This window comes from Hesperophylax consimilis, chromosome 22 (genome assembly GCF_061612785.1).
Source record: "Hesperophylax consimilis isolate HC1 chromosome 22, BYU_Hcon_1.0, whole genome shotgun sequence".
In the NCBI taxonomy this organism is placed as follows: Eukaryota; Metazoa; Arthropoda; class Insecta; order Trichoptera; family Limnephilidae; genus Hesperophylax; species Hesperophylax consimilis.
Window position 1 is genome coordinate 27,176,666 of NC_142857.1, and position 27,985 is coordinate 27,204,650.

Consider the following 27,985-nt stretch of genomic DNA (forward strand, 5'->3'; position numbering starts at 1 on the left):
GTGAAATAACTTATAAAAAGTAAAGTCACCTCACTTTTGTCGTTTTATACAAAAATAATTCATAAAAAATTTACAAAATTTATCTCCAAATTGCGGTCGGCATGTTTGGTTTCATTTAGGTTGTACGTTTTAATTATTCTGTGTTTAACTTCTATTTTCAATTTATACCGTTGTGTTTTCTTTCTAAAACCGTAAAGATCATATTTTTCACCAGAAAGTAAGGGAGGTACAACGATTTCTATAATACCATATGACCTGTTCCCAGAAGCGAGCAAATACACTCCACGGTTACTAGCTGTTGGTTCGCTAAACCGGACAAATTAGCATGAAGGGGTTAAAATAAAGAGAGAAAATCGGAGAACGGGCACTATTATTTAATTATTCCATGAGCTAAAAAAATCAATTTATTTATTTTATTATTAAAAAAATAACAAGTTTCAATAGTGCGTGCAAGTGGCTTGAAGCATTGAACTAAAAAATACGAATACTAAAGTAATGTACTGTTACAATAATATCATATAATTGACACAAATTTTGACACCATGAGTATTACCTTACAATAGGGTTTTAATCTTCACAATATTTTCATATTCTATTGTGATGAATAGGATATAAGTTCTGACTGTGGTAATGTACCGTCAGTTGGGCAAAATCTGTGGTGAATATTTTAGAACAAGGACAGGAAGCGACAAAACTCAAAATGAAATCGATTGTTGCATTTTTCTTGATAGGGATATCTGCATTGATCATTGCCACGGTAAGATATTCCTTTTATTTTCTTGATAGGGATATCTGCATTGATCATTGCCACGGTAAGATATTCCTTTTATTTTCGTGCTCAAATTGTGCTAGCTTTACAACATCCTTTTTTTATACCGATCCTCATATTGGGACCCGTATGAAAAATCTTCGCTTTACACGATATTATTTTCAAACCTACAGATTTCATACAGATAGTTGCCATTAGGGAATGTATAATATTTTGGGACGGCATTGAATCCTCAAAAAATGGCAACACCTTGAACATAAGTACATTTATTTTTTTATTTTTATTTCTATTTCTCCCGTGTTGTAAAGATATAACTATGATATTTGGATTATTTATTTATTGTATTTGTTATTTACTGAAGTATATTATTTTGTTTTGTATAGATTTGTTAACGTCATATTACGTTATTTAAGTTTTTCATTTAGGTATTAAAGTATAAAAAGGTATAAAAAGCTGGATACTTAATATAGGGAGATCTTAAATAGAAAATATACTGATATAAAACACATACTAAAACAGAATCAACTGAACTATACCAAAAAACACTATTACATGATATATGTTCATAGTTAAATTCAAATGTAACTTTGCTCTAATATTAATTTTCTTATAATTAAATTATACATAATATGTAAATGAAATCCTCAGCACGGGAGATCCCAATGAGGATATCATTATATCAATTTGTTATAAACAAAAAGATAATAAAACAATTATTATTATTATTAATAGGATATTTTTAACATTTATTTATTATGTACTTCATTTAATGTAATTTTTTTAAAACACCTATTATGGGGCTACTCCCCAATTCAAATACGAGGAATATTTTCTAAAATTGGGTTGGGCAGTTTCATAAAAAATACTCTGTTTCGCAATTAGCTTTGAACTATCTGTATTTCTAAATCTATTTTAATATTTTTGTATATTTAATAAAAATAATAATCAGAGATTATGAAACATTTGTCATTTGCGAGCTGTGTCACGTGCTTGATCGTTTTTGTTTATCTGTTCATCGTTTGAACCTTTAATACAATGATTTTTAAAGGTTTATAGGCATAAGTGGGTACCTATGACTTATTACCTGTATCTTGATTGATACGATATTCGTATAATATATGAGGTGAAACTACCAAAACACATCAGCGCAGATGATAAAGCAATGGCTGTCACAACACAATTTCTATTATTTAATTAATAAAAGTATGTCACATCTTGAAGTTAACAAGCATAGATACTATTTATTTTTTGAATTAACATACGTATGTAAAGTTCTCGTAGGTATATATTATTTAAATATTGAAGACAATATTAGTGATTTTTTAAACGAAAATCTGAAACAGAAAAATCAGAAAAGGAAACGGTCACATCTGGGACTCGAACCCAGGACCCTTGTCTTTCCGGGACAATGCTCTACCAACTGCGGGTCCCATTAGCGCAGTTGGTAGAGCATTGTCCCGGAAAGACAAGGGTCCTGGGTTCGAGTCCCAGATGTGACCGTTTCCTTTTCTGATTTTTCTGTTTCAGATTTTCGTTTAAAAAATCACTAATATTGTCTTCAATATTTAAATATTACAATTTGAGGTTTTACTCAATTAAGTTATTCCGAAAAATTAATATATATTATTTCCTAAAAACCAAATATCCAATCGTCATACATACACGCGAAATTCACAATACTAAATAGTACAACACATTCACAAACAGTAATAAATACACATTACAGTATTTTTATCAATATTTTAAATATAAAACTGTAGTATGGTAGGTAATATAAGATGATAGATGTCAAATAATGTACGCCTTATTATACTGAATGAAAATCAGTACCAAATTAGAACACTTCCATTTTTCATCCATAATAGCTAGGAAGAGACAAACTTGATGAACAAAAGGACGGTGTAAAACCGAAAGATCGATTCAAGTTTAGCTAGCGCCGATCGCCGATGGAAGAATTCTAGTGTTTAAATAACATCAATCCCACACAAGTTTGAAACTAGTCAGTAATATTTATAATTTACTAGAACATGCTTACAACTATTTTATCAGTCTTATATTTTATATATTTTATCAACTAAATGTACTAAAATGTTGAATGTATATTATCAAAATGTGACTGGACTGCGTTCTAAGACTGATAGATTTTATTTTAATGTTACCAATAACAACTATGAAATTATTATGATAACTGAAACTTGGCTTGTAGACAGTATTGCTAGTGAAGAGCTATTTGACAACCGTTACCTGGTATTTAGGCGCGATCGCAATGAGCAAAAAAGAGGAGGTGGAGTAATGATTGCGTTGAAGAAGCACCTCATAGCTCATGAACGTAAGGATTTTAACACGAATGCTGAAGACATCTGGGTGACTGTTACGATTAATAATTTCATAAAAATTCATTTATGCTGTGTTTACATACCTCCAGGAGTCAATCACTCACAAAATATAAATGAATTCATGGATAAATTATGTGAACTTCGAGGACTACATCACGATGATCATTTTGTCATATCGGGTGATTTCAACTTACCTCAAATTAACTGGTCTTTAAGTAATGGTAATAGTATGCAAATTACGAATGGCTCTAAATCTGAAATTATTTCCAAACTATCTGACACCCTTTCATTTACTGATCTATCACAGTACTGCACCTTTCCAAATAATAATCTTACATACCTAGACCTTGTTTTTAGCTCGATCCCTGTAATTGTATCAAATACTGACCAGTATCTCATCCCTGAATGTAAACATCATAAAAGCATTCTTGTTGACATTAAAATATCTCTGGAAACTCCTATGGTGGACAACAAACGAACAATCAATCTTTTTAGGAAAGCTAACTATGAAACAATAAATAACGTCCTTAGTAGTATTGATTGGGATGCAGAATTTTTAAATCTATCAACCAATGCTGCTATTGACCGCTTTTATACAATTGTATATGAAATCATTCGATTAAACGTCCGTCAAAGGAAGTTCATATTAATAATTCTTATCCCTATTGGTTTAGTCCAGCCCTAATAAAACTGACTAAGGAAAAATATAAAGTGTTTAAAATGTGGAAAAGGTGGTCCAATCCTTTATACTACCATGAATTCTGTATCCTTCGATCAAGGCAAAAGAAATTGTCTAGAGAATGTCTTAAACAATTTATAACAAACGCTGAACTTAATATATCTCGTGACCCTAAAAACTTTTGGTCTTATGTTAAAGGAAAAAGAAATAATTCTGGTTTGCCTCATGTTATGAAACTGGGCGAAGTGACTGCTGAAAATCCTTTCGCAATATGTAAATGTAACCTGTTCTCACAGCATTTCGTCTCCACCTTTAATTACAACACTATTTCCGATGTACACTCTACCAACTATCATTTTGACAATCAAGTTAATATCTCCTCGGTATCAGTTTCAAAACAAAAAATAGAAAAAATAATCGATACTATTTCTAGCTCACTGGGTGCGGGTAGTGATAAAATTCCGGCTTTCTTTATCAAAATGTGTAGCAAGGTAATCTCGAAGCCCCTATTATTGCTCTTTCAATCCTCATTGAAAGAAGGTATCTTTCCTGATCTTTGGAAGAGTGCTCTCATCACACCTGTTTTTAAGTCTGGGGCTAAAAATGATGTCCAGAACTATCGACCGATATCTAAATTACCAATCTTTAGTAAAATTTTTGAAAAAATTGTTCATGAACAACTATATAACTGCATCGAGTCTGTAATACTCGTGAACCAACATGGCTTTATGAAAAAAAGATCGGTTGTATCTAATCTTGCCATTTTCATTGAAAATATTACTAAATCAATGGATGATCAAATCCAAGTTGACGTAATCTATACAGACTTCTCAAAAGCGTTTGATAAAATTGACCACAGTCTTCTTTTGTCCAAATTACTAGCTTTGGGAATTCATGGGGATTTATATAGATGGTTAGTCTCCTATCTTAATGGGCGCACTCAGGGAGTAACAATAAATGGTTTCATCTCTGAGATTGTAAATATACCCTCAGGTGTGCCCCAAGGATCTCACCTGGGACCGTTAGTGTTTACAATTTTCATCAACGACATTATAAAATGCTTTAATTATGCAAATGTTCTACTTCTCGCTGATGATATGAAAATATTCTTGCCTATTAATTCTATAATTGACTGCTTTAAACTACAAGAAGATCTGTATAGGCTTAATGATTATTGTATCCGCAATCGTCTCAACATGAACACTTCTAAATGTTATGTAATTACCTTCACTAGATATAAAATTAAGTTTGACCGTAATTATCATATAGCTGGCCAACTACTCAAAAAAGTTACACAAATTTGTGATCTAGGTGTTATACTTGACAGTAAACTTACATTTGAGGCTCATATTGATATGATTGTTAAGAAAGCCCTTAGAATGCTAGGATTCTTATTCCGTATTGGAAAAGAATTTAATAATATCATAACACTTAAAATATTGTATTTTTCTTATGTTCGCAGTCATCTTGAATTCGCTTCTCCCATATGGAATCCTCAATATAATATTTACATAAATCGCATTGAAGCCATCCAAAGAAAATTTGTCCATCATTTAAATTTCAAACTAAATTCAAACCTTGACGTAAACAGCTCGATGGACCTTTATGGACTTAAGCCATTAAAAACTAGAAGAGACTCCGCAGATATAATATATCTCCATAAAATTATCAATGGCTTTATTGATTGTTCTCCCCTTCTGTCTGAAATTAATTTTAGAGTCCCGAGCGTTAGAACTAGAGAAAAATCACTTTTTCATCTCCATAAATGTTCTACTAATATAAGACAAAATGCGTTTATATTCAGAGCCTGTAGTATATTTAATAAGAATTTTAATGATATGGACATATTCTCAAGTAATTTAGGAACCTTTAAAAACTAACATTAAATAATTCTAAATATTCTACTTGAAGTTATCATGTTATTTCTTTGAATCCTTTCCAGTTACTTACCTTCCAATTTATACTCATGTGTTCAATTTAGTTGTAGGTATACATTTATTATATTGTTATTATTGCTATTGTGTAGTGCTTTTATTGATTGCTGCTGTGTTGAAATTTTACAATACATTTTGTTTTGAATTTTAGTTGGTTATTAGTATATCAGTTAAATTTAAATTTTTGAAATTTAGCTGGTTATTAGTATATTAGTATATCAGTTAACTTTAAATTTTAATTTATTTGTGTTCCTAGATCTGTTATTATTTTTTATTTATTATTTACAATTTTGTATTTTTTGTAAATTTCTCAGGCCACGGGTACAGAACCCTTAGTTTCTTGTTTTAATATTTTTTATTATTATTATAATTTTAAGTGAAAATCTGTTATTGGATTTTATCTTTATTATTTAGTTTATTCTTATATATGTAAATAATCTGTTGATTTTCCCAAATAAATAAAATAAAATAAAATAAAATAGTCCGGCATTAAAAAAATAAATGAAACAATGTGCCACATTAAAAAATGACATTTACGTCTTATTTGCTTCATTTGCTGCACTTTGAATGATGAGTCTATTTATTAATTTCCAGTTCGGGGTGCCCCTAAATTCTAACGAGGGTCCCTTCGGCTTGCACCGGATCAGAGAACGTTCCCCCCGTCACCCGAGCCGCCACGGAAACGATCGGGACTCGTCGTCCAGCGAGTCGCACGAGGGAGGCGGCTACGGTCAGCAGTACCCCGGGTACCCCCAGCAGTACCCCGGGTACCCCCAGCAGAACCCCGGCTACCCCCAGCAGAACCCCGGCTACCCCCAGCAGTATCCAGGCTACCCCCAACAGTACCCAGGGTATCCGTACCCCAATGTGACGGCCTACCCGACTTATCCCACTTACATAACTACTACATATCGTCCGCCAAGTAAGTCCAATACATTATTATCACTATACCGATCATAGATATTGGAAGCGAAGGGAGATATGGCATGGAAGCATGCCGACCATTGATAATAGAAACACGGGAAGTGTGCCATGAACCATTTTTAGTTTGAAACCAAAAACCTTATATATTGCTGTTAACTTCTTATAATGTTAACTGTGCTACTGCCATTTTAATAGTTCTGGTATTATTAATATAATAATACTCCGAGTTAGATTACATAATCCTTCAGGCTAATATACTTAATGATACTACGAGTTAGATTACAGGAAAAAAACAATTTAAATCAATAATAATTTTGTTTTTGTTAGGAAGCTAGAAAATTAAACAAAAAAATCGGTAAGAATTAAGTTTTCTTTTTAACATATCATTCGTAATTTTTTTATATAACCATTTACGATAATATAATCATAGACATGATTAATTCGCGAAGTAATATAAAATAAAATCTTTGAAATTCATATTCAAATGAATTGAAATTGCGGTCGCATGGATTTAGCCCACGTGAAACTCAGCGTAAGCTTGTCCCAGCGAGAGTTCGCCATTTTAACATTATCATTTTAATATTTTCATCCATAATTATAATTTATTTCAAAAACGATCTAAAACCGAACATTCTGAAACGGTTCCAACTGGCTACAACGTAATTATGGCATAGCAACCACAAATGTCTGGTAAGACGGATGTGACGTCAACTCAACAAACATTTGGCGGCAAATCGAAAATGGCACGCTTTAAAACGTTATGGAAAATGTATTCAACATAAAAATAAATTCGAAAATAATCAGAGTAATTATTTTTTTAGAGAGTAAAAAAACAGTGAATTTACTAAACCCAACTCAAAAGTTTTCTATTTTTAAAAACACGTTTGTTTGTTTCAGACAATACTTTCGGCTAGAGAAGACCCTCCAGCCCTTTGGATCATATCAGATTTTTTTACCAGCATTAATTATTTAATTTAACGGATTGCTTTGTATTTATCCAATAAATGATGAAATTATATTTTTTGATATCTACATAACCTTTCCAAAGAGTTAGAAACATAACATAAAGACAATTTTTCTTCCTAGCTCCTAAAATCTTTAACCTTATCCATGAAAACCTAAAAACCGTGAGTTAACCCCATTCATTTAAAAAACAAATTACGAAATGGATCCTCACACACGGAATACATTACAACTACAATACCCATTCATTCTACACTCTATAAATTTAATCACCTTTCAGACAAAATATAATATATCCTTATTTCCTAACTTAGAGGTATAGTATGTACATATTTAATTAGTGTGATCTATATACTAATAATTTCTCCTTCCTCCAGTTCTCCATCCTCTTCTTGCAACCGAAACTAGATATACATCATTTCTGTTTTTTTATATTATAGTAATGTATAGATTCTATGTCCGCAAACTGTAAAATTCACCCTCCATAACACAGGGTCATCCCTAGCATGGAGGGTGAAATATCACAAAAAACCACACGTACTCTCTAAATCATGTATCAATAAAATAAATAAATAAAGACACATTAAGTCTAAAACTATTTGACAACCATCGACTTGTAACAGGTACTGAAACATAGATGACGCTACGATCTTTTAAAAGGTTTTAAAAGGCAACACTAAGATGGCTAGCAGGAAAATTAAAGTAAGTTAAAAAAAAAACAATGCTCAAAGTACATAATATTTTTTACTTTCGTCCGAAAGTAAAAAGTTTAGTAGTTTTTTTACTTAGCGATATTCAGAACTTTGTTGTAGGTACTAAAGGATATGATTTAACGTAATATTCTAATACAGTTTCATCTTTAAACTTTTGAGAAAGAGACCCTTGCTTATATAGTGGTGTACAGGGTGGAAAAAAAAAACAATTTAATTCAACAATAATTTTGCTTTTGTTAGGAAGATAGAAAATTAAACAAGAAATCAACTGGTAAAAATTAAGTTTTCTTTTTAACATATCATTAATAAAAAAATGCATTTCGTCTTAGTTGAGGATTGAACCTTCTTCCCCAGGGACTGACTGAAATGAGGGATGATACCGAATATATTAATTGCTTTGAATTTTTATAATTTCACAGAAATGTGTATGGGCGTTTGTGTGTACTTGAGGGCCACTAATAAGTTGATAGAATGCATTGTCATCGACAACGAGTCTATCATCCGAGTTTTAGCTCGATCGGATGTTGGAAAATGGGTTAATTTACACTTCTAAGAATCCATTCAATAATTTATTTATTTATTCATTCAAAAAAAGGAAAAATAAATAAAATTAATGGATTTAAAAAGTATGAAAATAACATTGTCGAATTGAAATGCGAGTCTAAATTTAAACGGAATTGGTGAATGTCGCTACGCAGTGACTATGCACCCATTATCTTTGGGTATTTAGTGGATTAGAGGGGACTGCGAGTCGGTTTTATAAACTAGTTCGATAAGTAGATCCTATAGGTATGCACAAATAAATTCAGACGTTTCCTCTTTAAAATGATTTGTATTTACTACACGTAAAACATGTGAAAAATTTAAAACCTACCTAAACACGAATAACATCCAAGAACAGGGGCTAGTCTGTCCTGTTTCTTTCTAGATAGCTGTTATCAAATAAATTGTAACTCGAAAATCTGTTACCACAATTCTACAACATTACTGATTCAAGAAAAATAAACAACGCGCGAAGGTTGATATTGGTGTAAAATATATGTAACGCGTATACATAATGTTTATACGCATTAAATATAATTTGATTTGTTCGAGAATTCACAAGCATTAGATCTGTCAACTGCCACGTGTACTATTTAACCAGGGCCGGATCTGGCATAGATATAGATGGAACTTGTAACCTGGGGGCGAACTCGTAAAATATACTAGGGATCGCTTACGGTGGACGGAATAATGATGCCGATGGTGGGTGCTTGAAATCCGACAGTGGCGGCTGAGTGTGATAGTGTGCTAAGTTTGAAAAATTCGACATCATTGATTTAATCCAAAATAATTTTATTTTTATTTTTTTAAATTTTCAGTTTGGTAGTGCACTGCACCGATTTCCTGAAAATCTTAAAAAAACGAATTTTCGAAAAATAGCGTTTTCAGCTACAACGATATCAATAATGCCATTTTTTTTAAAATATTAGCACTCTAGTACAGCTAAACGTCACGCGCCGCTAGTGGGTTTACACTCCCTAAACATCTCACTTATGTACGCCCCTGACTGTGCTATGTTTTTTTAGGTGACCGGATAAATTATCAAAATGATAATTAATCACATCTTTAAAAAGTTATATAAAGTCATGGAAAGTGATGAAACAAAAACTTTATTAACTGGATTAAGTAGGTTAGGTTAGGTTAGGTTTAAATTTTTTTTTTTCATCGTTTCTAATGACTTATATTACTTTTTAAAGGTGTGTTGAATTGTCATTGTGGTGAGTTATCATGGAACCGTTTTTTTTAATAACAAACGCAATTAAATAACAAGAACAATAGTGCATTATCCAAGGTGGATATTTTCATTTGCGAACTTACCAAATACTCGTACAAGAGGAAAAGAACATTTCTCTGATAGTTTGTGAATAATTTTATGTCTCTATTGTTTATACATATCTCTATTATGATTTGATTTATATCTACAACCTCTCTCCAGGGATATAAATGTTTTGTTTTGTAAATTTTTCGTTTTATATAAAAAAAAATTGTATAAATTTTTGAATTCATATTCCTTTCTTACAAATTTAATTTACTCATTTCTTATTATGCTGTCTCAGTAGAGGTAAGTCAAAAGGAGGAAATCCATAATTGGTTTTACTTTGGCCATATTTTTTATTTATTTATACTTGGTTTTTACAGATGTTACCTATCTCTTACGTGAGAACTATCCAGTTACAAAAACTCAGTTAAGTTACAGACAAAAATCTACAAATTACCTACACACAGGTAAAAATTCAATTAAATACAGGTTACGTACAATTAATAAACCAAACAAATAATAATATAAAATTATACATAAGCTCAGTAAATGATAAATAATACTAGGAGAGTTACAGTGATACATAATATAATTATCTTAACATATTATTATTTAGCAGTAGCAGAACATTTTTTTTGAATCTGTATAGATTATTGACGAAAATATCTACTTCAGCACACTGAATCTTACTATACAAGCGACACATTTTGGTCAGAGGGCTAAAATAGGCAATATTAGTTTTGAAAATATTCAGGTGAAAAATGTTATGGTGTCTTAAACAATGGGAATTGGGGACATTTATTTCAATATTTCTAAGATATAATACTTATGTACAAACTGAAATAAATGTAAACTGTCCCCAAAATGATTTCCCGAAAATTAATAAATAAATAAATAGTCATAAAAAAATAAATAAAAGTTTTCTTGGCTATTTAACTTTTCACACCTGGTGTAAAAAGTTTTGCTTCCGGCCCTGCCACCACGAGTTTTCTATTTGTCTCGCGTCGACAGGAAAATAATTTATCCCAGTGTTCGTGTGCGGATTATTGCGTCCAAGAAGAGGGATTGAGTTTAGACACCAGTTGTCTGTCTTATATATAGGCTAAAATAAAGTAGCCTCTATGTGGGCGTATCATCGACCAGTAAATGAAATTGATCGTAAACGGTTACAGTGTGACGCCTCACATCGTTTTGCCATTTATTAGCCAGATATAACTTTAAAAATATGCAGAGAATAAATAAATTGTGGTAAGACTTTGCAGGTATAGTCGATAAGTACTGAGATTTTTGCAAAATTTAGCTGGAAAATTAATTTCGAATTGTTGGCACTTTCAAATTGAAAAAAATATACGTACACGTATAATCCTAATCTATGTATAACTATATATGTGTATATACATGAATGTTTCTTTGTGCTCTATTGACTCATGTCAATAATTTAAACTATTCAATGCGCTTACATACAGCACACATAAACAAACACTCACACATACAACACACGTCACACACACACCTATAAACTACATACGTCACCTGGTAATTAAGAAATAAACATACCACTTAGCAGACATTACAAGGAAACATATCATAGGTACACAACATGAAGTATCTTATTCCTGTATATTGTTTCATCTCTGTAAATCATCTACTGTTTGTTTCTATAATATAAAATAAAATAAACATAAAAAATAAAACTACTTCAATACCGCTGAAAATTTAAAGGTTTGTTCTTATTAGTGCCAGGAGTGTTTAGAAAGTGGTTTAAATTAATAAATTACTTATGTGTGGGGTATATGATAAACGAAGAAAGTTGTAATTGTATGAATTGGAAGAGAATGTTTGAAGAAGTTGAGTTCACCCGTGGATGAAATGTCGCGAACAAATGAAAAGATATTTATTACAAGACAATACTATTATTTTTACCTTAAAAATAGTCCCAGTAATAAATATATTTATAAGTCCCCGAGCAACACCGAGTACACGTCAGTTAGTGATATTATAACTGCGAAAGTATGTTTGTTTGTTGGTCCTTCTTTCTAGTAGCAAAGGAGCAAATGATCGACGTAATTTTTTGCATAGTTGGAGGTCTAGGAAGTGACAAAGGCTACTTTTCATCTCGGAAAAACAATTCACTCTACAGTAATTTCTTCCTAATTTCACGTGAACGAATCGCGTGGGTTTTACCCGCTAGTATAGTATATTTGGGGCACGTTGCAAAGTGGAAGATACTCTCAGTATAGCCCCGTTGAAAGACCTATAGGTATGAAGAAATGAAGCGTTTGGCGGTGCATGACCACTGTCTACCAACGCAGAACGGCGTGATGGTTGGTTAGTTAGTTTAGCCATTAACTTATGAAAATTTTCATCGTTCGCTACTACAGGGTTTTCCAATAAGAGGTGTTATTTTGAATAGCCCGCTATCGGTAGATGTTACTTTGGAAGCTGTCATTTTTTAATATTTGACAAGTAAAAACTATGCCAATGATAAAAATGGAACGATACACGCTTCAACAACGCATTGAAATAACACAAATATCAAAATAACACCTCTTATTGGAAAACCCTGTGTTATTATTTGCGCATATTTACTTAGTGAGTTGGTTAATTATGACAGCAAAACTTAATAGTGTCTTCAGTGCCATACAAATTAATTAATGGATTCATTAAACCCACACTGAAATTAGTTATAAATGTCTAGTGGTTGAGGGTTATTTTGGATTACAAAGCATTTTAACCAAGTGTTGTGTCTCCGCAGTGTTCTCAAAAACTCTCTGATTCAATAAAATTCCGGCTTCAAATAAAATCTTAGAATTTTATTGTGTATATTTAAGAATATGAGTAAAACCAAATATCAGTAACGAGTGACTAACCAAGAACAAATTAAATGAACACAGGTTATTCACATGGTACCTACATGCTAGTGTATACCGTGTTCTGATCAACAGTTCAAAGAATATGTGTACAATCAAATATTAATAAACCAATAGCATATTAAATGAACACAGGTAACTCACACCGTACATAAGTAAGCCAGTGTACGTACACCGTGTTCTACGCAACAGTTTCAATTATATCAGTAAAACCAAATAGCACCAACGAGGGACTAACCAAGAACATATTAAATGAACACAGGTAACTCATATGGTACAGAAGTCCAAAAATATAAGAAAAACCAAATATCAGAAACGAGGGACTAGCCAAGAACATATTAAATGAACACATATATCTTACGTGGTAGTGAAGAGTCAGTGTACACGATGATTTGCTCAAAAGTTCAAAGTATATCAGAAAAACCAAATACCAGCAACGAGGGATTAACCAAACACATATTAAATGAACACAGCTAACTTACATGGTACAGAAGAGCCAGTGTACACCGTATTCTGCTCGATAGTCCCGAGGGTTGGCGGCAGCGGAGTGTGCGATGGGCTGGAGGCGAGGCTCCTCGAGCTGCCTTTGCTTGGTGTTCTTCGCAGACTGGAGGCCAGCGCGCCAGTTCTTTGGGAGAAGCTCTCCATTCTGTTCAGGCTAAGCCCACTGAAGCCATGTTGAAGAGTGTCCTGGTCGGTGTCTCCGCTTTCCTGAAGGATTTATTGAATTATTAAGAGGCTTTTATACAGAAATAGTACAATTATACAGTTTTTTTTCTTCTTTTTACACATATTTATTTAGTGATAAATTGAAGAGTTCCTCTGACTCGGTATAGTTATTTTCCTTCGTTAGTATTCTGGGCAATGTGGAATATATTATGTCAGTTAGTCATAGCAATAGCATTGAAATAAAACCTGAATTTCAGTATTACGTAGTGGAATCCGAAGACTTATCAATGCAAGCAATTATGGACTATTAGTAATTTTATACACAGTGTTTACGTCACATCTGGAGTCGACTTTGTGATATAATTTTTTTTTTGTGTCATGTTTTATTAAATATTTTTAATATTCGCTTACGGTTAGTAATGATAACTGTTTTTTTCATACTAGCGCGCTCATTCTATCATATTACCTTCTTTTAAAAGCATCTTCAGTAATTTTCTTCTTCTTTTTGAACGCTTTTGACGAAGCCTTAAGATTTGTACCTGTAATGCAGACATGGATCTATACGCCGTCAAGCAACTGCCTCTCCTCAGCAGGCTGTCCTGGTGGAAGGACTCCCTGGACACCTGCTGGATGCTGGCGGAGGTGGAGGTTCCGGGGGCTCCGGACTCACGCCTCTCAGGAAGGATGTACTGCGGAAGGCCATGATAGAACCAGGCGCCCGACTTCTTCCACATCTCGCGGGTTTCGGAGCACAGATTGCAGAGCCATTTATCACTGAAAAATCGAAAGGTAGTACGGATATACAATAATATAGTTGGTGCACTGGTCGAATTCAAAAGCCTATCGAAATGGGATTGGTCCAAGCATGGTACCTTGGGGGATTCCAAAGTCTGACATTTCTTTATTATTTTTAATACGATTGATTTTTTAGTCTTGAGGGCGATTTTTTTAAGTAGTTGGTTATCCATTTAATCGCTTTGATAGATCGACCGACATTCCGGACACCTTGTGATATTTTATTCAATTCATCTTTTGCTTCTTCTGCTTTCCACTTAGCCAGTGACCGTGATTGAGTTTTCAAGTGTATAAGGATATTTGTAGGCAGATTTTGGCTGCATAGCTCTTCTTGAGTGGATTAGAGACTTGCTGTCATCATTTATCAAGAGTATCTATCTACCCACCTATTGATGGCGCTCTCCGCGCAGCACTTGCAGCAGAACCTATTGCGGCAGCCAGCGCACGTCTTGAGCGGGGTGAGCAGCGGCGCCCTTCTAGAGCACTCCCGGCAGCGCGCGGCTGAGCAGCGAGACGGCGGGGGCTGGGCGGCCACCTGCGGCTGCGAAGAGCGACGGAGGCACTCGACACGCTCTACTAGTCTGCCCACGCGGCGCGCTTCGGCTAGGCCGAGGGCTTCGGATCGCCTGATGACCTGAAGAAAAATATTATACAGTGTTTACCATAACTGTGCAGAAAGAAAACTAGATGACAAGATACCGTAAAGTGATACCAAGTAAGTATCCCAGCAGAAGGAACCCAGACGTAGGCTTAGGAAGGTGTATCAAGAGGAAAGCTGTGAAGAATAGTGGAGGTAAACCACATTTCAAAAACACATAAAATCAAAGTCGAACCGCAGCGCAGCGGATGCTCTACCGACCGCTCTGCATGTCAAAAGCAGGAACTAAGTATTTAAGAAATGCTTACTATTTTCTACACAAAAAAGGAAAAAATCACAAAAGTAACAATCGGTGCCATCTAATGGTAGCTCTATTAGTTAGTAAAATCAGCAACTAACAAAACATTACATTAACATTATTATGATAGCTTTCTTTTGTGTAATTGTGCGGAAGAATAAAATTGATTTTAAAATCCATTTCGATTTGTTTTTAATGAACGCATATCTTTAAAGTGGAAAATAACCCACTTTCTGAGATCCGATCGAACTGAAACTCGGCAGATACACTCGTTGTCAATGACAATGCATACTATCATTGTGTTGCTTGCATACTATCAATGTATGCATTGTTATTGACAACGAGTGACAATGCGTACAATTACATATACACGCGGACACATCATATACGTTGTATCTTCCAGAATGCGACTATTACATATTGCTCAGTAAAATTTAACCTTCTGGCCAGTTCTCACAATTCGTATTTTTAAAGATAGTGTAGCTTCCCACATTTGCAGATTCGACCCTACAATAAAACAATTCATTGGCCTGGTATTTTTATAAACATATTGCCTTGTTTGTATCATTTATGATTTAAGAATTGGTGACATTTTACTGCAAGCGGCGGCAGCTTTCAAATAGAGCTGTTCGCCTTCGATTTTATGATGACCCTAGTTAAACCATTATGCCTAAAAATATTTGCCAATACCTTTCCCACCCCTGTCCCATAGTAATAAAAACCCCAAATAAAGTTTCATCTCCCTCAAAATAATTCCTTTAAAATATTTCTATTGTTTAAGTCACGTTTGTATCATTAAGAATAGTTAAATGCATTTTATTTTATGTTAAGAATGTTGTTTGCCAACGAGCGGGTGGAACATCTTTATTTTGGTAAAATGTCCTTCAGAATTTAGTTTAAATACAGATACCTCCCAGAAAAAGGACAGTATTAGAGTGTTGCTATAACTGGTAGGTACATGCGTACCTAGGCAGTCAGTCGTGAGATAATTACTAGGTTTATGTAAACCTAGGGAAAACTGAAGAATAAAGGAAACTAGACCTTTATTTCTTTCAGTTTAAGTTTTAGCAGAGGAAAATAAGATCCTCTGCAATTATATTGTGAATTAATAAATTTATATGTCAAGAAGAAGAAGTGTTTTCCTGCATTCCATCTGACGGCGTGTTCTCGTACCACGATAGCAGAAACATACGTACATCTCTGAAATTGGTCAAAATTACAGCAGTTAAAATACGAAATAAATGTCAGTCCTACATGATCGGTATCTGGTAAGGTTGGTAACGCGATTTACTCCAGTACCTGGAGAGAAAGCTTCAATCCTTAGTCAAACCAAAAGATAAAATAATCGTGGGTTGATATTTAAAAATAAAATTCGCTGTTTTTCGTACTGCCTATATGTTTAAGTCCACCTATCCTCTGTGGACGCCACTGCGAGTATGTATAGGTATAAAAAACAAAAAGAAACATTAGAAATACTAGCAAAACAGGAGTTTGTATTGACCACAATGGTCAATAGGTCAAATGGTGAAACTACAATGGTTTTGGATTTCTTTTCAACATCTATAAACTTTTGACCTGTACATGTACATAAGTCAACACACTAACTTTCTACTATTGAGCCAACGGAAATGAAAAGTTCCAATTTGAACCAAACTTCGGTTAGATAACAAAAGCATGAAGTTACTTATAAAGGCCTTTGTGTAATTAATTATTTTGTCTTGCGGTGGGAAAACTGAAAAGAAAAATACAGTTATTTTTATATCCTTTTTATCGAGAATTCATTACCTATACAATCAATTTCCAAAGTGCTTTATGGGTCCAAAAGATAACGGGAATAATTTTAATTGTTTCTATACAACGTATAATAACGGACCTCAACACTAGCGACCAAATTCAAATAAAGAACCACGAAAACTATGACTAATAATGGAATATGAAAAATGCAGTAAATGACCCTAATAATAAATTTATATTTTAGGTTAATATAAACAGTAACTTACCATTAAAATATTTTACGTAAAACGGTTTTAAAAATGTATAAAACGTTTTTCGACTATGAAATTAGCGATGTGCACCAGATTTTATTTTACGTAATTGTAAAAAGCATTCACTTTGTGGCTCATCATAATTTTGTAGATTTTATTTTCTCTAGACAATGAATTTTTTGAAAACTTCCCCTCAGAAACATCTGAGATTATAGTAATACGTTTATCAGAATTAATTCTAATAAACCCTGCGGAAAGATCATTTTTCTAAGCCTGATAGGGTAAATTTGGCCGTAGGTCTGTCCAAAACGAAGGGCCGCGCGACGAATATTTCTGTAGACGCTTTCTTCACTTACGTCGTTAGGATTCCCACTTTGTTTTATATGAGTATTTTCTCGGAAAATTCGACCATAGGTCCAGACAATACAGCAGGGCAGTGTATCGCATATTTTTGTACTTGTTTTTTTCACTTACCTCGGTAAGATTTTGACTTTATTTTGGGGTATTGTCTCGTCTTAAACACATTTCCAATGGATATTCTATATTATTATCTAATTTATATTATGTACCTACAAACCTAATAAGAACATAGAAATGGATAGACAACTCTGCTATACTTTTGATTTATGTTGTTGAATTCCGGCCATAAAAAATCATTAATCATCTCTCGATAGCGCAATCCATTCACCGTAACTGTTGCTCCAGCCTCATTTTCGAAAAAGTAATGTCCAATGACTCCACCGAACCATAAACCGCACCATACAGTCACACGTTGAGGATAGAGAGGCTTTTCAACAATAACTGTTGGGTTTTCCGAGCCCCAGATGCGACAATTTTGCTTGTTGACGAAGCCACCGAGGTGGTAATGGGCCTCATCACTCAAGATGATTTGCATTTGATTCACTCAAGTGAATTTTAATAATTTCAATGCGTTGTTGAAGCGTGTATCGTTCCATTTTTATTAATGGAGTATTTTCTACTTGTCAAATGTCAAAAAGTGACAGCTTCAAAAGTAACATCTACCGAAATAGCGGGCTATTCAAAATAACACCTCTTATTGGAAAACCCTGTAGTATAAAATAAAGTCGTTTTCCACGTCTGTCTGTGTGCTTAGTTCTTCTAAATTACGCAACGTATTTTGATAGGGTTTTCTCTATCATTAAGAGAATTTCTCCCGGAAGGTTTATATATATAATACATGCATATTATATTTATAGAAAGTTTGCATGTTTTGCAATCAAGTCGTAAAAAATATATTCCGTCACTTACATTATTAACGCTTGCTAAACCTTACGAGATCCATCAAAATAATGTACCACGAAATTGTATATCTTACAAAGACCTACAGAAAAATCCACGATGGTATTATATGTCTATCTCCTAAGGATAAATCCTAGCAACGCCGGGTATTATATATTTGCGCAAGTTACAGAGTTAAAGATGCTCTCAGTGTTCCCCTACAAGATGACCACGAATCAAAATTGAAACGATATTTGAAATGGCTTTTGCCATAGTTGGTGTGACCAGATATGAATACCCAGGTACTTTTCCACCTTTCTCTTATCCTACTCCTTCCCTCCACGCTACCTTCAGCTTCACAACGTACCCAGAATGGGGATGCCATAGTCTCACTAGCCCCAGACGGTTACGGTATTCACAAAAAAACAATAAAAACAATATCTTAAATCTTCGATTGAATCATGGATTTCGCAACAATTTTATGTGAATTTGGTCTCACATTTTGGACATAAATAATTCATTCTAAAAATGCCTTCCAAGTAGATTTAAATGGAAACAAATATCGACACTGACTACGAACATTTTTGGTTCTAGCCCATTTAGCACGCGTTCTGCGTTTTTTACAGTTGCCTGGCATTGTATATTGTAGTTTTGTATTGGAAATTTAAGAACCTTTAGTAGGTAGTTATCCTGGTACCGCAAATCCAGGAATTAGTAGCTTTTCATCTAATTAATTTTCATTCTTCTTTGAACTCGTTTAGTGCCTCGAAGCAAGCCCTTTTAAGGAGATGCACTACGTCGTGTAATATTTTGAATTGAGCCGCTATCAATAACAACCCTTACGTAGCTGGCGATAAGGTTTAAATTCCCGCTTAACACCATCCTCCTGTTTTGATTTATGCAAGAAAAAAACATGGCCAAAAAGTTCTTTTATTTTATTTTTTGGATATTCAGGCATAATTTTTTTTCCGATCATTTTATAAATAACTTAATTTGCCACATTATACAATAAAATCATAACCGAAAATGGGTTCATAAGTAGGAGATTTTGAACTTTAAAGCAGTTTTCATAGGCCTATACATAATTTTTTTCTGGGCTTATAAAAAGACTAATCTAAAAAATACTCGATTATTTTAAAGGCCAAGATGTATTCTACTCGCAGTATTTAATTAAAGCATCTGAAACATTTCTACGCGACCAAATTTTCAAACCAAAAACACATGATTTTTCATTACTACGTATGGCATCGCCTTAAGGGGAGTTTTATTCGAAAAATAGATTAAGTGCGTGCTCACATTTTCAGTGCTCAACTCAACATTTTTTTCGTTTTTTAGTTGTGGTTTAATTGCTGAATATATAATCCCTGGATGCGTGATCTTTACCTAGTCTAGTCAGTTCAAGAGTACCTACTCGACATATTAAGAATAGGGACAATAGAAATCCACATCCGTAGGCAAACCACGTGACCATATTTTTGACACCAGGAGGGTTCGAAAATGCTTTGAGTAAACTACGACATCAGTCGTACATTGACCGCCAAAGAGCGCACATTGAAATAGCCAGACCTTGCGCAGAAAAGTAAAGATCGCTAAATTAAGGCAAAATTTTGACATTGTGGGAATTTTCTGAATGTTCGTTTTTCAATGAACCGCTTGGCGTAACGACGCGAAAAATGTGTGAGGTGGGTAAATTATAACACATTTGTAAAAGTTTCTATCTAAATAGTCAAACAAAATATTCAATTTTGAAAACAAGTCCGACCTTTTGTTTACTCGATTTGGGCTTTTTAGTTAGTTAGCAATTTGCGCGCCATTGTAAAAAGGACTATTAATTCGTAAGCAAATTTTATTTTCGAGGACCGAATAGTGATATTACAATGCGAGTTGCCTGTATACTGTCAGATTCGTTAATTGACAAATAAACTTGGTTTGTTCCCCTTTCCTTAATTGTCTGGTCTCTTAATTTAAATGCCTATGATAGGAACCTATTTCAATGTTACCGTTCCCAAACAAATTATTTAGCAAACTTCCTCGTCTACATAATTTAGCAAAACGAATATACAAATGATATCGACATTTTAATGTAACCAAATCCACGCTTAAGACACTTTTTTATGTCAAGATATTATTTCTAATAATTTCAGTTCGTACAAAAGATTAAATAAAAAATACCGATATGTGTCGTCAATTTAGTTACGACCTTTCGACTTCCAGGCCACAGGCAGGCTAATAATTTGATTATCTGTTCACATTATTGGAAATTTATTATGAATTTCACTAAAAGTAAGGCAAAATAGAGCTTAGGTACTTCAGGCGCAAGGGCAAACCCACAATACACTTCTATTGGTTTACTACTTCAGTGCATATTGAATCAGTGAAAGGAATCGTATCACAGTGAGTCTCTAAATGCATAAAATAAATAATGAAAATTTAAAAAAATTACGCTGAAAATCCTAAGTGCGGTTACAGGCAAAGTTGAGAGAAGTAACAGAAGCCAGCTATTCCATAAATTTTATGTAAGTTTGATGAATCAATTGCATCTAATTACGCTGTCTGACAATTAACAATTAAGAGCCCTGCCATCGTCGCCACCATTAAATTACATGAACCGACCAGAAACACAAAACAAAATTTAACATTTTTCTGCAAACGTACACAACCAACTATCAGACACACTCACCAACCAATAGGATGCATGATTTTGGCAACAAGTTTGGGGGTACTATTGATATATGCACAGGGAATTAAGTGTAATCTATACCTTATACCAGAAAATAGATGAATTCTGCAAATTAGCGTAGATAATGTTGTTTTAGTAATTTGTCGCATAGTATTGATTTTTTATTTATAAAGCGCAGGGCAAGGAGGTTCGCCATATCTAGGCGATGGTTCCCCGACCCGAATAGTGTAAAGGAAAGAAGATTAGATGAGATATTAAAAAGGTAGAAATTCATTAAATGGGTACATTTGATTACCTCCAATATGGCAGCCTGTTCCGCCGGGGTAAGCGGAGAAACGCCTCGGGGAACACACCAACCCGTGCGAAGTCTGAAAAAAGAAAATCAAAATTCAGATTAATGTTAAATAAAAACCTCATCACAAACTAGGTTCGATGCGATGAAATCGATGAAGTCACACGGAGAGAAATCGATTTTTGCCCACACGATACAATCAACAGGCTTTATTGATAAAACACCAATTTAAGAAAGTTTAAAATACGTTATAATTAGAGACACCCATTCATAGCATAAACGATATTTTCGCGAATTAAAGCGATAAATGGTGTTTTAAAAGATTTTTTAGTCGCTATAATCTTGTATTGACAGATCGTAGAACGACCATGATAAACTCCACTGTAGAAACAGGTGCCATGCTGCGTTTCAATCAATAATACAATAAACACGTTTCAAGTGATTTTGCTAATTTAATTGTTTTTCCCCTCTTGCTGACTCCCATTCCTTGTTGTTATCCTATTTAGCTATAAACGCTATGAAAACGCAAAATTAAAGCCATAACAGCTATTTTTTTCAATAATTAATGCTAAATTTCTTAAAAATTAAAGCTATGAACGGGTGTCTCTAGTTATAATGCAAAAATATTCGGATTTTCATAAATTACTATTCGTATACTAAAAGTTTATCGTAAATTTTTTTAATTCATTCGTAAGGCTTGCAATTCTGTTTTTATCGCAATTACCAATAATTATAAGAGGTTCTTAATGAATTAGCAATACTCATTTTTCTCTGTGTATTCTTGCTTGTTTTTGAGGTGGAGATATATTTAAAAATACAGAATTTATTTAACAGCTCTCGCAATAAATTATCAGAACTTAAATAGTATCAGTACTTAATTAACGTGGGGTATTAAATTTGATTTAACCCCTTGGGGGTTAGACCTTGACATAATACAGGGTTTTCCAATAAGAGGTGTTATTTTGAATAGCCCGCTATTTCGGTAGATGTTACTTTTGAAGCTGTCATTTTTTGACATTTGACAAGTAGAAACTACGCCATTAATAAAAATGGAACGATACACGCTTCAACAACGCATTGAAATTATTAAAATTCACTTGAGTGAATCAAATGCAAATCATCTTGAGTGATGAGGCCCATTTTCACTTCGGTGGCTTCGTCAACAAGCAAAATTGTTGTATCTGGGGCTCGGAAAACCCAAAAGTTATTGTTTAAAAGCCTCTCTATCTTCATCGTGTGACTGTTTGGTGCGGTTTATAGTCCAGCGGAGTTATTGGACCGTACTTTTTCGAAAATGAGGCTGGAGCAACAGTTACGGTGAATTGATCGCTATCGAGAGATGATTAATGATTTATGATTTTTTATGGCCGGAATTGGATGGTATTCATCTCGACAACGTTTAATTTCATCAAGACGGCGCTGCGCCACACAAGCAACGAAACCATTGATCTTTTACGATTGAATATCAAAATAACACCTCTTATTGGAAAACCCTGTATTATCATGTCACAAATATTCTAGGTTGACATTCATTTCGAAGAGATTCGCTGTTTTTTTAACATAGCCCAAAATGAAATTCTGTAGATTTTGATGTTACAAACGGACGCACACCATCAAACATATTTATTAAAGAAGAAGGTAATACTAATAAATCTAAATGAAACGTGAAACAGAGCAAGACACATAAAAATAAAATGGTAACGGTCTCAATTAGAAATCGAACCCAGGATCTCTGTCTTACTGGGACAACACCTCTCGGCCACTATTATTTTACGTTATTTTTGTCGATCTCATATTTCAAATTCAGAATGAACAATATTATCTTCATCTAATGTTTTACTTCTATTATTTTTTAATGAATACAAAGTTCTAAAGATTTTTTTTGTAACGTAGATAGTGTCTTGGATAAACAAATCTTATTTTTATTTGTATGGAACACCTATTGATTTAAGTCTAAATGAATATTCAATGTTAAAAAATTAAACATATTTTTTAATGCGAACATAGCCAACGTTTTAAAAACGGATGGTATTTCTTTGCAAATTGTCTATTCCTCTAAAAACAAACAATAATTACAAAAATTCGCAAACCTCGACCGGGGGAACCATTTGGCGGTTTTTAAGTATGTCAGTTTCAATATCAGTATTTGTATGAACACGTGTTACACAGTTCTGATAAAAAAATGATTTTGACTGATACTTTGTTAGGAAATCTTTCAATTCATTCGTTATAGGTCTGTAGCCCCATTTTTAACAGGAAAACGAAAAAATATTGAATTATGTTTGTAGTTAATTTGAATATTGAAATATATTTGTAGTTAATTTGAATATTCAATTAAGTTTGTAGTGAATTTGAATATTACGAAATATGTTTGTAGTTAATTTGAATATTGAATTAAATTTGTAGTTAATTTGAATATTGAAATATGTTTGTAGTTAATTTGAATATTGAAATATGTTTGTAGTTAATTTGAATATTGAAATATATTTGTAGTTATTTTGAACACTGAATTATGTTAATTAGTATGTTGAATACCGTTTGTAGTTATTTAATTTGGATAGTGTTTAAACATCGCCTTTTAAGCATTTTCTTTTTGTACCTATATACTTACTCCTCCCATAAACACGAGCTCCTCGAGCCCACCTTATAAAGTAGTAGAATAATTAGGGAATAAAAACAATTTTTTTGCACACTGTTATAATTTGAAATCTTGTATTATTTTTTAATAAATGAGTAAAACTGGGAGTAAACATAATAAATTAAAAACTTAAATTTTACCAAATAGGAAACATGTGGTTCTATCCCTCCCCCCTCCCCCTCCACCTTTATACATTTTGCTGGGCTATTCAAACTACAAAGTTATTTCCATAACGAATAACTTTAATAGAAATTGTAATTACATATCAAATCCCAGGAGATTTATGAAATTGCGCATAGTTCACAACTACCTAAACATGCTTATCCCAAGACTACATTATTTATTTATTTATTTGCTAATGTCCTTTTTAAGGGCTTTTGCATATGAATAATAAAAATTAATTCTATAATTATTTATACTGTGCCTCAGTAACAATCTTTTGTGTTTGTTTAGTGATAAATTAAAGATATCCACTGACTTCGTATAATTATTTACCTCCATAAGTATTCTGGGAAATGAGGAATACATATTTTGGTAGTTAGTCCCAGAATTTCTGCACTGAAATAAATGCCAACTTCCAGTAATACGAATTAGAATCCGAAAACAAATTAATGCAAACAATTCTCGACATCAAATGCATAATTTATAATTTTTTTTTTTAAATTGTCGGTGAAAATACTTCTGCCCGACTATTTAAGCATATTCTGATCATTTAACCTCTCGGGCAACTCGTATGGTGAGAAATATGAACTAAACGAATTTAGAAAGAAAAAAAAACACAACGCTTTATATTCAAATCCAAAAGTTAATCACCGAAGTATTAAAATGTACACGTCAATGAAACCAAAAGTTACGACCAAAGTTTGAGAAAAAAATATTAATTATTTTTTACATGAAACTACAAAAAATAAACTAACTAACTAACCATAACGCCGTTTCCCCGCAGGGGTAGGCAGATAAGGCCAGATAAGGCCAAACAACTCGGTCACACCACACACTCCTTGCCTCATTCACATTCATACATACTCTTCTATTATTCTGACTCTTGACATGGCCCGACTCAAGTATCTGATTCACTTGGTCGTGCCATGTCTTCCTCGGGCGTCCCCGACTTCTGCTATTATTCACATGTGCACCGTATATTCTCCTTACACTCCTTTCTTCGCTCATTCGCTCTACATGCCTAAACCAAAAAATCAGGTGACAATAATGTTTATAGTACATTTTTATAATAAAACGCGTAGTTTTTTTCGTTATTAGTGATTTTAGTCCAGTAAAAACTTAAGGTAAGCTATTTTCAAAAACAATTTTTAGTTTTCAGATACGTTCGATAATATTCCATTTATTTAGATTTTGCCGCGAAGCGGAAATACTCGAACCTCCTGACGAAATATGCAAGAGGCCTGAGGGCTTAAAAGTGTATTTTAGTTCAAAAAAATTCATCATTGTAACATTGTTTGTAAAGTAATAATAATTATTTTACAACTTTAAAAGATTTATAATATGATAATTATTCATTATTTCGTGAAATATTTTTACGTCGATTCCCTGTATTTAAATCGCTGTATTGAAAATGTTTGAATATTGAATTTGTAAAAGCAATCAAAAGTTAGAGGAAGTTATCGGTCTTGGATTCGGTTATTTATTTAATGACTAACTGACGTATACCTGGGGTTGCTCAGGGATTTATACATTTTTGGGTAAAGTTTGGGGTGTGAATTCGTTTGAATGACAACGTGGTGATGCCAACACATGATCATGCCATGTCTTTGCTTCCAAGTCATACATTCTACATACCTACCTCTTTTTTCGTTCATCACTTACGTCCCATTTTGTTACGAATAATTATTTGATTTGTCTCTCTCAGGAATCCCTGACATTTTTTAACATTCACTTCATGTATTGTTATGAAATCCACATTGTTGCTGCTGAAAAAACTGCATTATGTAGTCTTTAATTCAAATCCGTGTCTCATTCCAGTTCATAGATAATTAGTCATTTTAGAGCGTCACCAACTTCTTCTACAAATTATTATAAGCAATAATTCGCCTGAAATATCCATACAAATTGAAAATATCTCCCGAATTGAAAATAAGCCGACGTGGCTCAGTGGTCCAGAGCACCTGACCGGACATCAGAAGGTGCGGGTTCAATTCCCGTCGGCGGCATTTATTTCTATTCGAGAGATATTTTCAATTTGTATGGATATTACAGGCGACTAATTATTACTTATAATAATTTGTTACCCTTTATGCTATGCATAAAAAAACCTTGTCTTGTAAACATTAGTTTATCATTAAAAAGAATAACAATTCTTTTACCATTAAAACGCACTCGTACGGGACAAACAAACACACATTCAATTTTAAATATATATATTTATTCAAATAATAAATTATTATAATCATAAGTATGGGTTGTTTCGCAGAATTTGTCCTATTCAAGTTCTGTTATTATGTCATTATAGGCTGGTTGCTTGACAGAATTGAAATAGTAACAGAGCTTGAAAAAATCTTTTACATAAATAGAAAAAGAGCGTTGAAATTTGAAATATTGTTCGAATTTTCCGAAACAATCCATTCTTTTAATTATAATAATTTATTCTTCAATATATCTAATGATCTTTGAAGAGCAAAAGAAAAACGTTTTTTAATGAACATTTTATTTGTATTTTTATCTCAATACCGCTCAAAAGTTATAACAGTCTGGAACCAGTGGGACTATGGTAGCCCCAATTGGGATGTGTTGTGAGACTGAAGGTAGAGGGGAGGAAAATGAGATGGAAGAAGGTTTGGTTCGCCCCCATCTTGAATATGCTTGTGTTATCTGGTCTCCTTTTTATTCTGTCCACATTCGACGCATTGAATCTGTTCAACATCGGTTCTTAAGAGGGATTGCTAGGAGGCTAGGTTTAGAAAAAGGCAAATACTCATATGATGAAATTGAACTAACTCTAAACCTCTCTCCTTTGGAAGTCCGTCGGGAAAGAAATGACCTCATTTGCTTCTTCAAAATTATAAATGGTATTATTGATTCACCTACTCTACTGCAACTCATTCCCTTCAATATCCCCTCGCAAAGACTCAGAAATAATGAACTGCTCTTCCTCAACCATCATTCGACAAATTATGGATATTATTCACCATTGTCCAGAATGTGTAGACTGGTCAACTCAAGTCAAAACGAAGAGACAAAGTCTGAATGATTTTTGCCAGTCGCTAAACAAGTGACGGAATATTATAAGTGTCCTGTGGTCCTGACCCACGGTGTATCCTAGACTTGATTTGACTTGTCACTTTATTTTCTTATATTATATCTGCCTTATGTCTTTGCTTTCATGTACCTTTGTCTACTGCTGTATTTTTCATTTTATTGTATTCTTGTTATTATTTTGTAATTTGGACGATGTCCGTTAATAAATAAATAAAGAAAAAGTATGGAAAGTATCTGGCTGTTCAGATCTTGTCATCAAACACGACTAAAAAGCATTTAGCAACATTTTGATTCCGAATGGTAGTCTTTTTATCTCAAGTCACAAATAAATACGTATTTGAAAAAATATTAATGATAATTGCTAAATAAAACATGACGGTCACCGTAGTCGAGGGTAAGGCTCTTGACTAGCAAGCCGCAGGTCGCGGGTTCAAATCTCAGAGTGCGCAAGTCAATTTTATTTGACTAATTTGTGTATTGCACAATTTAGTAAATTAAATAATATATTTGCAGTACGTTCCAGTTTGGAAGATACACTCAGTATCACCCTGGTGTAAAACCACCACTCACAATGGAAACGTAGCTTGAA

The 27,985-nt window shown here is 33.4% G+C and overlaps 1 protein-coding gene across 1 annotated transcript in view; it reads right to left on the reverse strand.

Annotated features, from left to right (window-relative positions):
* Positions 1-27,985, reverse strand: part of Rph (Rabphilin) — a 136,114-nt gene that overhangs the window by 17,880 nt on the left and 90,249 nt on the right. Inside the window, exons 2-5 of the mRNA XM_089644938.1 lie at positions 21,549-21,621; positions 14,840-15,087; positions 14,198-14,432; positions 13,472-13,700 (exon numbers count right to left, since the gene is read on the reverse strand). Of these exons, the coding sequence (XP_089501064.1) occupies positions 13,472-13,700; positions 14,198-14,432; positions 14,840-15,087; positions 21,549-21,621 (785 nt within the window). The remainder of the gene's footprint in view (positions 1-13,471; positions 13,701-14,197; positions 14,433-14,839; positions 15,088-21,548; positions 21,622-27,985) is intronic.